This window comes from Hemitrygon akajei, unplaced genomic scaffold, assembly GCF_048418815.1.
Source record: "Hemitrygon akajei unplaced genomic scaffold, sHemAka1.3 Scf000052, whole genome shotgun sequence".
Lineage (NCBI taxonomy): Eukaryota > Metazoa > Chordata > Chondrichthyes > Myliobatiformes > Dasyatidae > Hemitrygon > Hemitrygon akajei.
Genome location: NW_027331938.1, coordinates 3097348 through 3115627, shown reverse-complemented (window position 1 = coordinate 3115627; position 18280 = coordinate 3097348). Strand labels below are relative to the sequence as shown.

Below are 18280 nucleotides of genomic sequence, written 5' to 3'. Positions count from 1 at the left end.
AGTAAATGGCAATTTAGTTGGTAGTGTGGAGGAGCAGAGGGATCAGGGGATACATGTCCACAGATCCCTGAAAGTTGCCTCACAGGTAGATAGGATAGTTAAGAAAGTTTATGGGGTGTTAGCTTTCATAAGTCAAGGGATAGAGTTTAAGAGACGCGATGTAATGATGCAGCTCTATAAAACTCTAGTTAGGCCACACTTGGAGTACTGTGTCCAGTTCTGGTCGCCTCAGTATAGGAAGGATGTGGAAGCATTGGAAAGGGTACAGAGGAGATTTACCAGGATTCTGCCTGGTTTCGAGAGTATGGATTATGATCAGAGATGAAGGGAGCTAGGGCTTTACTCTTTGGAGAGAAGGAGGATGAGAGGAGACATGATATAGGTGTACAAGATATTAAGAGGAATAGACAGATTGGACAGCCAGCGCCTCTTCCCCAGGGCACCACTGCTCAGTACAAGAGGACATGGCTTTAAGGTAAGGGGAGGGAAGTTCAAGGGGGATATTAGAGGAAGGTTTTTCACTCAAGAGAGTGGTTGGTGCGTGGAATGCACTGCCTGAGTCAGTGGTGGAGGCAGATACACTAGTGAAGTTTAAGAGACTACTAGACAGGCATATGGAGGAATTTAAGGTGGGGGGTTATATGGCAGGCAGGGTTTGAGGGTCGGCACAACATTGTGGGCCGAAGGGCCTGTAATGTGCTGTACTATTCTGTGTTTTATGGAACATATAGAGATTAAAGAGGAGGAGGTGCTTATTGCCTTACAGCAAATAAAGGTAAATAAATCCCCCAGGCCTGACATGATATTTTCTCGGACCTTGAGAGAGACTAGTGTAGAAATTGCAGGGATCCAGGCATAAATATTTAAAATGTCCTTCGCCACAATTGCGGTGCCGGAGGATTGGGGGGTAGCTCATGTTGTTCCGTTGTTTGAAAAAGGCTCCAAAAGTACACCAGGTAATTACAGGCCAGTGAGCCTGACATCGGTATTAGGTAAATTATTGGAAGGTGTTCTGAGAGATCGGATATACAAGGATTTGGACAACCAAGGGCTGATTAAAGATAGTCAACATGGCTTTGTTCATGGCAGATCGTGTTTAATGAATCCTGTAGTGTTTTTCAAGGAGGTTACCAAGAATGCACATGAAGGAAAGGCTGTGGATGTTGTCTACATGGACTTTAGTAAGGCTTTTGACAAGGTCCCACATGGGAGGTTAGTTCAGAAGGTTCAGACAGTAGCTATCCATGGAGAGGTTGTAGATTGGATTCAAAATTGGCTGTGTGTGAGAAGACAGAGAGCGGTAGTGGGTCATTGCTTCTCAGACTGGAGGCCTGTGACTAGTGGTGTGTCTCAGGGATCTGTGCTGGGACCATTGTTGTTTGTTGTCTATATCAATGATCTAGATGATAGTGTGATAAATTGAATCAGCAAGTTTGCTGATGACACTAAGAGTGGAGGCGTTGTGGACAGTGAGGAAGGCTTTCAAAGCTTGCAGAGGGATCTGGACCAACTGGCAACATGGGCCAGAAAATGGCAGATGGAATTTAATGCAGGCAAGTGTGAGGTGTTTCATTTTGTAAGGACAAATCAAGGTAGGACATACACAGTAAATGGTAGGGCACTGAGGAGTGCGCAGGATGAAAGGGATCTGGGAGTTCAGATACATAATTCCCTGAAAGTGGCGTCACAGGGAGACAGGGTTGTAAAGAAGGCTTTTGGCATCCTGGCATTCATAAATCAAAGTTGAGTATAGGAGTTGGAATGTTATGGTGAGGTTGTATAAGACATTGGTGAGGCCAAATTTGGAGTATTGTGTGCAGTTCTGGTCACTGAACTATAGGACGGATATCAGTAAGACTGAAAGTGTGCAGAAAAGATCTGCGAGGATGTTGCCGGCCCTTCAGGAGTTGAGTTACAAGGAAAGATTGAACAGGTTAGGACTTTATTCCTTGGAGCGCAGAAGAATGAGGGGAGATTTGATAGAAGTTTACACAATTACGAGGGTATAGACAGGGTAGATGCGAATGGGCTCTTTCCACACGGATTAGGAGAGATAAATTACAAAAGGACTTTGCTTCAGGGTGAAAGGGGAAAGGTTTAGGGGGAACGTCCTCACTCAGAGAGTTGTGAGAGTGTGGAACGAGCTGCCATCTGATGTGGAAAATGCGGACACACTCTTAAGTTTTAAGAATAAATCTGATAGATGCATGGATGGGAGAGGTCTGGAGGGCTATGGACTGGGTGTAGGTCAATGGGACTAGCAGAATAAAGTTTTGGCACAGAGCAGAAGGGCCGAATGGCTTGTTTTCTATGCTGTAGTATTCTATGATTTTGCGATTCTATGAAGGAATATGGGGAGGTCAGTTCCCACAGGAAGAAGGGGGATGGGGAAGAGAGATCCCACAGGAGGAAGGGGGATGAGGTAGAGAGATCCAATTGGAGGAAGGGAATTGGGAAGAGAGAACCTGCAGGAGGAAGGGGAATGTGGAAGTGAGATCCCACAGGAGGAAGGGGGATGGGGTAGAGAGATCCCACAGGAGGAAGGGGGATGGGGGAGAGAGATCCCACAGGAGGAAGGGGAATGGGGGAAAGAGATCCGACAGGAGGAAGGGGAATGGGGAGGAGAGATCCAACAGGAGGGAGGGGGATGGGGAAGTGAGATCCCACAGGATGAAGGGGGTTTGCGAAGAGAAATCCCATAGGCGGATGGGGGATCGGGAAAAGGGATCTGACAGGAGGAAGGGGGGATGGGAAGGGATAACACTGGAGGGAAGGGAATGGGGAAGAGAGATCCCGCAGGAAGGGGGTGGGGAAAAGACATCCCACAGGAGGATGAGGAATGGCGACGAGATCCCTAAGAATCGAACGGGGATTGGGATAAGAGGTCCCACAGGAGGATTCCAAAGGTAAACAATAATCCTACAAGACGAGAGGATGCAGAAAATTTTTGTACGCGTGTGTTGGGTCTGAACAGAGACCCAGAGGAGATGCGGCCTCGCTCTTTGTGTATCTGGTAGTGAGCAACGTCACACACTGTCAAGGGCAGGGGAGGAGAATCTCACAATGGTATTTCTTTCCTTCTCACTGGGACAGTCTGCAGAAGGGGAAGGGGGTGTGAATCTCTGACCCACCTGCTGCAGTCAGTGTCGGTCTGGGTGTCAGTAACAGTGAGAAGGAACATTGTCAATGGACGTGTCACAGGCAGCAGGAAACACGGCCATTCCTGTGATTTACTACCATTAAACCAATGGTCGTTGTTCACTGATCTGATGAAGTCTCCAACATCCCTTCACAAGGAACCACAGAACCCTCCCGTCCTTGGGGAATTACTGACTGATCCCCTGGGTATTTGTCACAATTCTTCACAATCTGATTTATCACAGTTTAACCCAAATCCCTTTACATTGAAATGACACAATAGAACAGTTTCACAGTTCAGAGTGAGAGATAAATCAAGTTACCTCAACTCCTGGCACTTGTGCAGCCCGGGTCCCAGCCGCTGGATTCCTTCACACTGAATGTGGCAGTCCTCCAGGTCGAGGTGTTTTATTGTATCACAGAGTCCGATGGCATGAGACAGGACCGCGCAGTCAATCGGAGTCAGAGTCATTCTACTGAATGAAAGTGTTTTCACAGATCCCAGTGCGGCCTGAGCCAGTCCACGATTCTGAGACTCAAACAGGTAGTGCAATGTGTTCAGGAGCCTCCTTTTACCAGCTTCACTCCCTGTGTTTCCACTCTGGCGTTTAACCTCCTCCTTCACCCAGTTAATCACCCGGCAGGTTGTTTCATTAGGAAATGGACCCAGAAACTCCACCAGGCCCCGAGCTGTCATTGGGGAGGAGAGACCAGCAACAAAACGGAGAAATACCTCAAATCGCCCATCTGTCGTGCTGTGGGCATCAGTGAGGAATTTCAGGATATCCCCGGGATGTATAGTCAGGAATTGTGTGACTGCAGCTACAAACTCTTGGATGGTGAGGTGTGGGAATGTGTACACCACACTCTGGGCAGAATCCTCTCTCTCCAAAAGCTCCATCAGGAACCCGGACAGGAACTGGGAAGGCTGCAGATTGTAGCTGATCAAATCTCCATCTGTAAACACAATCTTCTTCTCTGACACTCCTCTGAAGGCCATCTGACCAACCCTGAGTAACACATCACGGGGGTTCTCAATCTCTCGGCCGTGGTTTCTCAGGATGTTGTAAATATAGTAGGAGTACAGTTGGGTGATGGTCTTGGGAACTCGCTGTGGGTCCCTGACTCTTTGTGTGAAGAAGGGGCCCAGTGCCAGAGCGAGGATCCAGCAGTAGGAGGGGTTGTAGCTCATGGTGTACAGGATCTCGTTCTCCTTCACGTGTTTGAAAACAGCTTCGGCCACCGTCTGATCTTCAAAATGTCTGATGAAATATTCCTTCCGTTCCTCATCAAGAAATCCCAGGATTTCAGCCTGGACACTGATCTCCGCCTTTTCCAATAAATGTAACGCAGTGGGGCGGGTGGTCACCAGCACTGAACACCCTGGGAGCAGCTTGCCCTGGATTAAACTATACACAATGTCAGACACTTCACACCACCACTCGGGATCTGGGCACTGGTGCTTGGGTTCTGTATCTCTCCGACTGTCCGCAAAATCGATTTTGTGTTTGAATTCATCTAAACCATCGAATATAAACAGTAATCCCTCTGGGTTCTTCCAGACTTCTCTCAGGATATTCCCAAAGTAAGGATACTGATCCAGAATCAGTTCCCTCAGGTTTATTCTACAATTAATGGTGTTTAAATCTCGGAATTTGAAACTGAAGACAAACTGGAATTGTTGGTATATTTTCCCCGTGGCCCAGTCATAAACAATCTTTTGTACCATCGTTGTTTTCCCGATCCCCGGGACTCCGGCCACTGCTGCTGAACTCCCAGATTTGGATTTACTCCGGGAAAAGCTGCTCTGGAATAACTGATCAGTACGGATTTTTTCCAGCTGACTGCGGAGTTGTTTCTCTCTATAATCCTCATGGTCTCTGCCTCTTGCCAGCAGCTCATGTTCCACCAGTGTCCGATCTCGAACAGTAGAAATGACCGTGAGCTCAGCGTATCGATCAGCCAGCTGGAAAACCTTCACCTTCTCCGTCATCAGGATCGTGTTCACTCTCAGTGTTTCAGTTTGTGCCCGCAGAGTTTCCTTGTGTTTCTGTTGAACATCTTCCATGGGAACAGAGAACATATTCAAAACGTTAAATGGCTCATCTGACAAAGAACTTTATAACGGTATTTCAGCATTCAGTGTTTGAGATTACATGAATAAATTCAGTGCTTCCATGGGTATTAGGACAGAAAGTAAAATTCTGTTCGCAGACACGGAATTGACAGCAATGGATGTTCCTGAAAATGTCCAATCCTCATGTTCTGGTTCTAGTTATTTGTGAAGGTGAACATTCCCCTGATTGCACTTTCTGAGGAAGCTTAAACAAGCATCACTCCCCACTAACATCTTAACTACATTCTACAGAGGCGTGGTTGAGAGTGTGCTGACCTTTTGCATCACAACCTGGGACTCCAGCTGCAGTGCTGCCGACAGAAAAGCCTTCCAGGGGGTGGTTAGGGAGGCAGGGAAGGTTATTGGGGTCTCCCTACCTTCTTCCAAGACCTCTTTCAACGTCGATGCCTCCAGAAGACACGGTACATCATTAAAAAACCCTCACACCCTCTCCCTGAACTGTTTGTTCTTCTGCCATCAGGCAAACGTTACAGGAGCATCAAAACTAAAACCACAAGGCTACTAAACAGCTTCCTCCCACAGGCAGTCAGACTGCTAAATAGCTGCTCTACCTGACTCTGCTTTGGACACTTTTAACTTGCACCGGACACTTACAACTTGTTTTAAAGCGACATGTGGCTGTTGTGTTTTACTATTTATTGTTGTGTTTATTATTTAGTGTTGCGTTTGTTATGTTATGATTGCACTGCTCCTGGGAAACGCTGTCTCATTCTGCCCTGCAGAGCTGATGTAGGGTTGGAATGACAATAAAGTTTTTGAATCTTGAATATCCTATTGCAGTCCTGACTGCACTCCCGTTACAACAACATTTCACTATATTTAAAGCATTGTTTGCCTCATTAACAGAGGATGTTAATGTTGATCTGGTGTGGAACTATGAAGAGCAGGACACTGTGCATTTTGGCCAATCTGCACACTGGGGAGTCACAGGTGTCCACTGCTCTTGCATCAAAACAGGAGCAGAATATGCGGGAAATACTCAAGTCGGGCAGCGTCTGGGGGAGAATCACAGTGAAGTTGCGGATCGATAACCCATCGGAATGACAGGAATGAAAATGGGTAGTTTTCAATCGCAGTGATGGAGGATTGGTGGAAAGATGGAATCTGTGTTAATGGAAGAAGCCACAAGGGTCTGTCTCAGTGATGTACATCGTGTCTGTGGGAGAGGGTGGTGAGGTCTTGGCAACTGCTACTCATCAGTCTTGCTGTGGGGGTATGGGGCTCTGTCTAATGAGGCCTCCGTCTGTCAGAGTCGACCATGGATGTCCTGCCCCTGCAAGCCGGGACACTCCGATATGGAGAGGAAGCTTCTGCCGATGTAGCAAGCTCCCTCTCTCCATGCATCTGATGTACACAAAGGAACGGCAGAGACTGACACAGCTTGGCACCAGAGGTGTCGCAGGAGATGCCAGTCTGCGTTGAACACCATTTAACACTGACTCAGGGACTCCAGCTCCAGGCTTTTCCCATTGGGTTTACTCCCAAACTCTTCCCCATGAGGGGTTACAGTTACAAGGCAGTGGAGTTTTGAGATCAGAGTTTTCTTGTTCCTGGGTGAGCTGCCAATCACAGCCGACAAGCCCCATCTGCCCAAAGCGACTGGTTGTAAGGCACCAGTGACCCGCCTCTGCCCCTTCTCCTGTGGGAAGAAACGCTTCCACCGGGATTAGTGGCTAAACCGCACGTGAAGACCAAGAGCTGGACAGAGGCTACTCGCCACCAGGGAGCATTTAATAGGCCGTGGCAGCTCATACGCACTGTCACCCCCCCTCCCCCCCGGTTATAACTATCTTAAGCAACCAATGGGCGCTGTATTATTGACAATGAATCGGTAAATTGGTTTATTATTGTGACATGCACCACTGTAAAATGGAAAACTTTTCTGCATGCGATCCAAATAGATCATTACATCACATCGGTGCAATGAGGTTGTACAAGGAAAAATGGAACAGAATAGTTCAGGGAAACAGTGTTTCAGTTGCCGAGAAAATGCAGTGCAGGCAGACGATAAGGTAGAAGGCCAAAGGATCATTGGGAGGTCAGCGTTGAGTTTTTTTGGGACTATGTTCCTAAACTGTAGAAATCAACACCTTAAACTACAGTACTGTGCAGAAGTCTGAGGTGTATATTAGGACTGACACATTTTGTCTTTCATTTTCTAGTTTGCACTTTATCCCGTTGTGATGCGGTTTGAACGGCATCGTCTGGATGAAAGGTGCTTTATAAATAAGTCATTATTATTATTATTATTATCATCATCATCATCATCATCATCATCATCATCATCATCATCATCATCATCATCATCATCATCATCATCGCCTAAACTGGTAAAACTTGAGGTACAGGCATAGCCAAGCACACTCATGTCTCAATTGATAGGAGATTTCAGACTATTCTCGTGGTGTATTTTCGAAGATTTACACAAGTATCGCCGTGTGGCCCTAATTTATTAATACTGTTCTGTAAAGCCTTTAGGATGATACCAGTTATTGATATTACGATTGGGATAAATAATACCCTGTTCGTATTCCATAGTCTTTCATTTTGCCCTTTCAATTAGGTTGAAAGGAAAGGTTAAAGTTTTGAAAGCGCCGTGGGTTTCAAGCGATATTAGAAACTTGGTTCGAAAAAAGAGGGATGTCTACAATAGATATAGGCAGCATGGAGTAAAGGAATTGCTCGAGGAATATAAAGAATGTAAAAGGAATCTTAAGAAAGAGATTAGAAAAGCTAAAAGAAGTTACAAGTTTGGTTTGGAAAATAAGGTGGAAGTAAATCCGAAAGGCTTCTACAGTTATATTAAAAGCAAGAGGACAGTGAGGGATAAAATTGGTCCCTTAGAGAATCAGGATGGTCAGCTATGTGTGGAGCCGAGGGAGATGGGAGAGATTTTGAATGATTTCTTCTCTTCGGTATTCACTAAGGAGAAGGATATTGAATTGTGTAAGGTGTGGGAAACAAGTAAGGAAGTTATGGAACCTATGACAATTAAAGAGGTGGAAGTACTGGCGCTTTTAAGAAATTTAAAAGTGGATAAATCTCCGGATCCAGACAGGATATTCCCCAGGACCTTCAGGAAAGTTTGTGTAGAGATAGCAGGAGCTCTGACGGAGATCTTTCAGAAGTCATTAGAAACGGGGATTGTGCCGGAGGATTGGCGTATTGCTCATGTGGTTCCATTGTTTAAAAAGGGTTCTAGAAGTAAGCCTGGCAATTATAGACCAGTCAGTTTGACATCAGTGGTGGGTAAATTAATGGAAAGTATTCTTAGAGATAGTATTTATAATTATCTAGATAGACAGGATCTGATTAGGAGTAGCCAGCATGGATTTGTGCGTGGAAGGTCATGTTTGACAAACCTTATTGAATTTTTTGAAGTAGTTACGAAGAATGTTGACGAGGGTAAGGCAGTGGATGTAGTCTATATGGACTTCAGCAAGGCCTTTGACAAAGTTCCACATGGAAGGTTAGTTAAGAAGGTTCAGTCGTTAGGTATTAATGCTGGAGTAATAAAATGGATTCAACAGTGGCTAGATGGGAGATGCCAGAGTGCAGTGGTGGATAATTGTTTATCGGGATGGAGGCCGGTGACTAGCGGGGTGCCTCAGGGATCTGTTTTGGGCCCAATGTTGTTTGTAATATACATAAATGATCTGGATAATGGGGTGGTAAATTGGATTAGTAAGTATGCTGATGATACTAAGGTAGGAGGTGTTGTGGATAATGAGGTGGGTTTTCAAAGCTTGCAGGGAGATTTATGCCGGTTAGAAGAATGGGCTGAACGTTGGCAGATGGAGTTTAATGCTGAGAAGTGTGAGGTTCTACATTTTGGCAGGAATAATCCAAATAGAACATACAGAGTAAATGGTAGGGCATTGAGGAATGCAGTGGAACAGAGAGATCTAGGAATAACAGTGCATAGTTCCCTGAAGGTGGAATATCATGTAGATAGGGTGGTGAAGAAGGCTTTTGGAACGCTGGCCTTTATAAATCAGAGCATTGAGTACAGAAGTTGGGATGTAATGTTAAAATTGTACAAGGCATTGGTAAGGCCAAATTTGGAATATTGTGTACAGTTCTGGTCACCGAATTATAGGAAAGATATCAATAAATTGGAGAGAGTGCAGAGACGATTTACTAGGATGTTACCTGGGTTTCAGCACTTAAGTTACAGAGAAAGGTTGAACAAGTTAGGTCTCTATTCATTGGAGCGTAGAAGGTTGAGGGGGGATTTGATCGAGGTATTTAAAATTTTGAGAGGGATAGATAGAGTTGACGTGAATAGGCTGTTTCCATTGAGAGTAGGGGAGATTCAAACGAGAGGACATGATTTGAGAGTTAGGGGGCAAAAGTTTAAGGGAAACACAAGGGGGTATTTCTTTACTCAGAGAGTGATAGCTGTGTGGAATGAGCTTCCTGTAGAAGTAGTAGAGGCCAGTTCAGTTGTGTCATTTAAGGTAAAATTGGATAGGTATATGGACAGGAAAGGAGTGGAGGGTTATGGGCTGAGTGCGTGTAGGTGGGACTAGGTGAGATTAAGAGTTCGGCACGGACTAGGAGGGCCAGAATGGCCTGTTTCCGTGCTGTGATTGTTATATGGTTATAAATTCAACATATTTCTGGGTTTTTCTTTTACTAATTTATTTCTGTAAGTTATGTGTGTTTGGAATGGCTATATATATTTAAAAAGTTGCTTTTGCTTGTTTATCCTGTAAAATTACATCCGAACGCAGATCATGTATTATCCTATCCGAAATAAATGATCGGACGCAGTATGATATGAAGGACTCTAACTCTAAAAGTGGAGCAGGCTGGTACTTATTGTAGGTTATCGTGTTTTTCATCAGTTGTAGTTCAAGCAAGCTTTTTGGGAATGTTGTCCACCACTTGATTGTGCTTGTGCAAGTCATGAGATTCAGTTAAATTACTGCAGGATGTTGTAAAGTGTTGGATTGTTTCTGGATTGACTCAACGATTCAGGAGCAACTTCTCCTCTACCATGCAGTTTCCGAATGGACTTTGAACTCATCGATACTGCCTCACTAATCTCTTTTTAAATTTCTATTTCTGCACTACTTATTTAGTTTAATATTTCATATAATCACACAGACATGCACAGCTATATGTGTTCAACTTCCAGGCCCTGAAGCCACTTCGCTGCTCAGCCAGATCCACCGTCTGACAGGCCACATGTCTCACATGGATAACTCCAGGTTACCGAAAGCAGTACTCTACGGAGAACTCTCTCAGGGCGAGAGAGATCGTGGTGCCCCGCGCAGGAGGTACAAGGACCAAATTAAGCAGAGGCTCTCTCAGGTAAATATGGAGGTCAACGAGTGGCAGCCGCTGATCCACGGAAAAGCCAGGAATTCTGAGGAATCCAGAAGAGCGACTGCTGAAAAGAAGAGGGGATTCAAGAAGAATCCAACTACCCAAGCGCCTGCATCACAGCTGTCCCTGTGTCTCAACTGCTCCCGAGTCCACAGATCCAGAATTGGCCCCTACCGTCACCAACAATCGTGTCGTCATCCAGTACCACCACCCCCCTCACAGACAGACACACACACACACACACACACACACACACACACACACTATTTGGGAAGATAACAGGATTTAGGGTATGTTTCATGATCATTAATGCCTGGTGGAACCCCGGAATGTCCATGCCCTCAAACCCTTTTGTTCCCCAGATCTGGAGTACCTGGTGCTGCTGTGTAAACCTTTCCGGCTGCCAAGGGAGTTCCCGGCTGTTATTATCACAGCTGTGTAATAACAACATCCCCCAGTTGTGTGTTATTGTTACAGAGGGGAGATGATTTCCTTCAGATATCAGTCAGGACTTCCCAAACCACAAAATTTGTAACAACAGTTCCGTGTGAACAGCACTTGCCGTGTGACCGGCTGCTTACATTGCCGGTGATCAGCAGGAGCTCAAGAAATTCAGCTCTGATCTGTGCAAAGTCATCCAGGCAGCGAAACGACAATACAGAGATCGTATTCAGACACAGCTCTCCACCAACAACACACACAGCTTATGGCAAGCTCTGCACTCCAATGCAGACTTCAGAGCTAAGTGCAGTGGTGCTGCCAACATCGCTGCCTGTCTCCCAGAGGATCTAAGTCTCTTTACGCTCGGTTCGATATCGCCAACACTGAGACCCCGAGGAGAGCCGACAAAACGACCTGCACATTGGTCATCTCTGAGGCTGAAGTTCGCAGGTGTTTCCAACGAATGGACAGTCGCAAGCCTGCGGGACCGGACGGTGTCCCAGGGCGGGTACTCAGGATGCGCGAGGCACAACTGGCAGGTGTATTTACGGATATTTTTAATCTCACCCTCTCCCAATGTAGAGTTCCCTCCTGCTTCAAATCATCCACCATTGTTCCTGTACCTAAAACAACTAAGGCAACATGCCTGAACGTCTGGCGTCCTGTCGCACTCACCTCAATAATAAGCAAATGCTTTGAGAAGCTGGTCAAGGACTGCATCTGTAGCTTGTTACCACCCACACTGGACCCCTACAATTCACCTACCGACACAACCGATCAACAGATGACACAATAGCCACTGCTCTGCACACCTCCTTAAACATCTGGAGAAGAGGGATGGTTCTGTGAGAATGATGTTATTAGACTACAGTTCAGCATTCAATACCATCATTCCCTCCAGGCTTGACAAGAAGCTCAGAGACCTCGGCCTTCACCCTGCCTTGTGCAGCTGGGTCCTGGATTTCCTGTCAGATCGCCGGCAAGTGGTAAGAGTGGGCTCCCTCACCTCTACCCCTCTGACCCTCAACACAGGAGCCCCTCAGGGCTGTGTCCTAAGCTCCCTCCTTTACTCTCTGTATGCGCATGACAGTGTCGCTACCCACAGCTCCAATCTGCTAGTTAAATTTGCTGAGGATACTATATTTATTGGCCAAATCTCAAATAATAACGAGGCAGCCTACACAGAAGAAGTCACCACCCTGACACAGTGGTGACAAGAAAACAACTTCTCCCTCAATGTTGCAAAAACAAGGGAGCTGGATGCAATATTGCAAAGACAGGAGGAATGGAGACGGGCTAACCCCTATTGACATCAATGGATCTGGGGTTGAGACAGTGAACAGCTTTAAGTTCCTCGGCATTCACATCACTGAGGACGTGACGTGGTCTGTACACATCAATTGTGTGGTGAAAAAAGAAACAACAGCACCTCTTTCACCTCAGACAGAACCACAGAACCATAGAACATTACAGCACAGAAACAGGCCTTTTGGCCATTCTTGGCTGTGCCGAACCATTTTTCTGCCTAGTCCCACTGACCTGCACCTGGCCCATATCCCTCCCTACCCCACTCATCCATATACCTGTCCAAGTTTTTCTTAAATGTCAAAAGGGAGCCCGCATTCACCACTTCATCTGGCAGCTCATTCCACACTCCCACCACTCTCTGCGTGAAGAAGCACCTTCCCCAATGTTCCCTTTAAATTTTTCCCCTTCACCCTTAACCCATGACCACTGTTTTTTTTCTCAAGTCCTGGCAACACCTTTGTAAACCTTCTCTGCACTCTTTCAACCTTATTAATATGCTTCCTGCAATTAGGTGATCAAAACTGCATACAATACTCCAAATTCGGTCTCACCAATGTCTTATACAACCGCACCATTACACTCCAACTCTTATACTCAGTACTTTGATTTATAAAGGCCAATGTACCAAAAGCTCTCTTTATGACCCTATCTACTTGTGACGCCACTTTTCGGGAATTATGTATCTATACTCCCAGATCCCTCTGTACTACTGCCCTCCCCAGTGTCCTAACATTTACCTTGTATGTTCTACCTTGGTTTGACCTTCCGAAGTGCAATACCTCACACTTGTCCGCATTAAACTCTATCTGCCATTTTTCAGCCCTTTCCTCCAACTGGTCCAAATCCCTCTGCAAGCTTTGAAAACCTTCCTCACTGTCCACTACACCTCCAATCTTTGTATCATCAGCAAATTTGCTGATCCAATTTGCCACATTCTCATCCAGATAATTGAGATAGATGACAAATAACAATGGATCCAGCACTGATCCCCGTGGCACATCACTAGTCACAGGCCTCCACTCAGAGTAGCAATCCTCCACTACCACTCTCTGGCTTCTTCCATTGAGCCAATGTCTAATCCAATTTACTACCTCTCCATGTATATCTAGCGACTGAATCTTCCTAACTAACCTCCCATGCGGGACCTTGCCAAAGGCCTTACTGAAGTCCATGTATACAACATCCACTGCCTTCCCTTCATCCACTTTCCTGGTAACTTCCTCGATAAACTCTAATAGATTGGTTAAACAGGGAGGAAATAAGATGCTTGAGGAGTATAAAAAGAGTAAGAAAATACTTAAGAAAGAAATCAGGATGGCTAAAGGAAGACATTTGGTTGCCCAACCACGCACAAAGCCATAGTGACTTTTTCTAATAAGTCCCTGTCTATCCAAATACCTGAAGATCCTATCTCTGAGTATTCCTTCCAATAATTTATCTACTACCGATGTCAAACTTACCGGCCTATAATTTCCGGGATAACTTTTTGAGCCTTTTTTAAACAACGTAACTACATGAGCTATCCTCCAGTCCTCTGGCATCCGATCCGTGGATATCGACATAATATTTATGCCAGGGCCACTGCAATTTCAATATTAGTCTCCTTCAAGGTCCGAGGGAATACCCTGTCAGGTCCTGGGGATTTATTTACTCTGATTTGCCTCAAGACAGCAAATACCTCCTCCTCTTTAATCTGTATAAGTTCCATGATCTCCCTACTTGTTTGCCTTGTTTCCTTAGACTCCATTCCAGTTTCCTTATTAAATAAAGATGCAAAATACCCATTTAATATCTCTCCCATTTCTTCCGGTTCCATGTATAGCCGACCACTCTGATCTTCAAGAGGACCAATTTTATCCCTTACTATCCTTTTGCTCTTAACATACCTGTAGAAGCTCTTAAAATTATCCTTCACCCTGACTGCCAAAGCAACCTCATGTCTTCTTTTAGCCCTCCTGATTTCTTTCTTAAGTATTTTCTTACTCTTTTTATACTCCTCAAGCATCTTATTTCCTCCCTGTTGCCTATACATGTTATACATCTCTCTTCTTCTTTATCAGAGTTCCAATATCCCTCGATAGCCAAGGCTCCTTATTCTTATTCATTTTGCCTTCAACCCTGACAGGAACATACAAACTCTGCACTCTCAAAATTTCTTCTTTGAAGGTCTTCCACTTACCAATCACATCCTTGCCAGAGAACAACCTGTCCCAATCAACGATTTTTAGATCCCTTCTCATTTCTTCAAATGTGGCCCTTTTCAGCTTTAGAATGTCAACCCGAGGACCAGATCTATCTTCATCCATGATCAAGTTGAAACTAATGACGTTATGATCACTGGAACGAAAGTGTTCCCCTACACAGGCTTCCGTCACCCGCCCTAACTCATTTCCTAATAGGAGATCTAATATTGCATCCTCCCTAGTTGGTACATCTATATATTGATTTAGAAAACTTTCCTGAACACATTTTACAAACTCTAACCCTGCTAGACGTTTAACAGTATGGGAGTCCCAATCAATGTGTGGAAAATTAAAATCCACACAATCACAAATTTCTGTCTCCTGCAGTTGTCTGTTATCTCTTTGCAGATTTGCTCCTCCAATTCTCGCTGACTATTGGATAGTCCATAATACAACCCTATTAATGTGGTCATACCTTCCTGTTTCTCAGCTTCACCCATATGGCCTCAGTAGAAAAGCCATCTAATCTGTCCTGCCGAAGCACTGCTGTAAAATTTTCCCTGACTAGCAGAGCCACCACCCACCCTTCATCCCTCTGTCTCTATCACGTCTGAAACATTGGAACCCTGGAACACTGAGCTGCCAGTCCTGCCCCTCCTGTGGCCAAGTTTCAGTAATGGCTATGATGTCATAATTCCATGTGTCAATCCAGGCCCTCAGCTCGTCTGCCTTTCCCACAATACTCCACGCATTGAAATATACACACCTCAGAAGATTATTACCAGCACACACAACCTTGCTATTTGTGACTTTGCATGAACTACCAACATCATTTATTTTTACCCCCGTTCCACTATCGACTCTGTCACTCTGGTTCCCATCGAGTTTAAACCCTCCCCAATAAAACTAGCAAACCTCCCTGCAAGTATATTGGTGCCTTTGTAGTTCAGGTGTAACCCGTCTCTCTTGTACAGGTCCCACCTGCCCCTGAAGAGGTCCCGATGATCTAGAAATCTGAAACCCTGCCCCCTAAACCAGTTTTTCAGCCACGTGTTCATCTGCCAGAGCATCGCACTCTTACCCTCACTGGCACGTGGCACAGGCAGCAATCCGGAGATTACTACCCTCTGTGTCCTGTTTTTCAACTTCCTACCAAGCTCTCTGTACTCACTCTTCAGGACATCCTGACTCTTTCTACCTACCATTGGTACCGATGTGTACCACGACATCTGGCTGACCAGCCTCCCACCTCAGAATGCTGTGCAAGCGATCAGAGACATCCCTGACCATGGCACCCGGGAGGCAACAAACCATCCGGGAGTCTCTGTCACAGCCACAGTATCTCTTGTCTGTACCCCTGACTATGGAGTCCCCTATCACTAACGCTCTCCTCTTCCTCCTCCCTCCGTTCTGCACTGCAGAACCAGACTCAGTGCCACAGATCCGGCTGCCGCAGCTTGTCCCAGGTAAGCCATTCTCCCCTCTCCCCCCAACAGTATCCAAATTGGTATACCTATTTTGGAGGGGAATGGCCACAGAAGAACCCTGCATTAACTGCCCTTTCCCCTTCGCTCGCCTGACGGTAACCCAATTACCTGTGCCCTGTTTCTTAGGTGTAACTACCTCCCGGAAGCTACTATCTATAAACTGCTCAGTCTCCCGAATGATCCGGAGGTCATCCTGCTCCTGCTCCAGTTCCCTAATGCGGTCTGTTAGGAGCTGCAGCTGGATGCACTTCTTGCAGGTATCGTTGTCAGGGACACCGGATGTCTCCCTGACTTCCCACATCCTGCAAGAGGAGCATTCCGACATCCTGCCTGGCATATTCTCTAGTCTGAACAAACAAAAAGAAAAACAGAAAAACAGATGGTTGAGATAGCTGAGAACGGTTGGGATGGGCCCCTAAATGCTAACGATTTTCTATAGGGGCACAATTTTGTGCATCCTGACTAGCTGCATCACTGCCTGGTATGGGAACTGTACTTCTCTCAATCGCAGGACTCTGCAGAGAGTGGTGCGGACAGCCCAGTGCATCGGTAGGTGTGAACTTGCTACTATTCAGGTCATTTCAGAGATAGGGGGTAAAAAGTGCCCGAAGGATCATTCTAGACCCAAGTCTCACCAAGCACAAACTGTTCCAGCTGCTACCATCCGGGAAATGGTACCGCAGCGTAAAAGCCAGGACCAACAGGCTCCGTGACAGCTTCTTCCACCAGGCCATCAGACTGATTAATTCATGCTGATACAATTCTATTTCCACAATTGTATACATAAATACAGACTCACTGCACACACTTTACTGTAATCGTGCTGCTGGCGCAGAAAGACAATTTTCACGGCATGTGTCCATGATATTAACCCTGATCCTGAAAATTTTTATCTGGCTGTTGTCTCATTTTTTTAGATCTGTTATTCATCATCCTCATACTGTCCTCGTTCATATCAATCCAAGTGCACTCCAGTGCACATGGTGTTTTCCAGAAATTGCTATTTAAGTTCTTATTTTTTTGCATATTTTCCAGATCTGTTTCAGAGCAGGATATTTTACCAAAATTATACGTCAATATGGGCACAGTGAGTGTTTACCACCCTCTTTATATTTTTACTGTTCAGCTTTGTTTGGCAGATTTTCTTGATCCTTGATGTAAATTCAAAGTTTGTTCAGCCTTGCAGTAAATTCAGATTTTCTTCAGCCTTGAAGTAAATTTTGTTGGAAGGCTTTCCTTTATCATACTATTATCTGTTTTCTTTGCTTATTGATATCCTAAATATCCGTTTCATATTCTGTTGTATTGCATCCTGATGCTCTGTTTGATATTCTACCGGCTCTATTGCACCTTTCTTTATGTTTCATGTTCTGTACTTTTCTAGTCTAAAGTTCATGCTTATATATTTGGAAATTAGTTCCAGTATTTGAATTGTTTGTTTCAGCTTTACTGATGCAAGAGCAAATAATTTCAAATCATCAATGTATAGCTGTGTCAAGGTGTAATTCGTATTTCTTTTCTGATTAGATACCTGATTTTTGTCTGTTTCAGTAAATTATGAGTGGGCTTAAAGCTAGACAAAACCACAGTGGGCTTAGTGAGTCGCTTTGGAAAATCCCTCCATTTATTTTGATAGTGGTCGTTGTTCCTCTGTGGTTGTTAATAGGATGATTATTTTATGCGAATGCTTCATCAGTTGTAGAAATTTCACAAGTATTGTATGAATTTTATATATATTTGGAACTTCTCTTAAACACGAGGAACAGAATCAGATGTATTTTTTTGATTGACAATATAACACTGAAAGTTTTCTGCTTTCCACAGGGTTTGAAATAAAATTACATAATCTGTTATCTGTTGTTCAAACCCAAACGGTATTCTGTCTGCTCTCCTGTGAGTATATTGTGGTTATCTAAGTTGTTATCTGAGTTGTTATTAGTTACGAGACGTACGATGCTATAATTTTAGATATAAAATTGTCTTATTATTATTAAGAGCCAATAATAACATAGTAGGTGACCATTTAGTAGTCTTATAAATGCAGAATAAAGCTGTTGTTGAGGGGGGTGGTACATACCTTCAGCCTTTTATATGTTCTCCCCCATGGGAGTATGACAGAGAGGATGTATGAGGTGATTTGGGGTTCATTAGCAAGGCTTTGGGTCGGGTTTGTGTCTTGCCAGCTTGATTGAGTTCCTCCAGGAGGTGACACAGGTGATTGATGCAGTTACACATGGATATTGTCTACTTGT

General features: G+C 44.9%; 1 protein-coding gene across 1 annotated transcript in view; it reads right to left on the bottom strand.

Moving 5' to 3' along the window:
• The window catches only part of LOC140721202 (NACHT, LRR and PYD domains-containing protein 3-like), a 72284-nt gene that overhangs the window by 43901 nt on the left and 10103 nt on the right, over window positions 1-18280 (bottom strand). Inside the window, exon 6 of the mRNA XM_073036061.1 lies at window positions 3462-5199. Coding sequence (XP_072892162.1) covers window positions 3462-5199 — 1738 coding nt within the window. The remainder of the gene's footprint in view (window positions 1-3461; window positions 5200-18280) is intronic.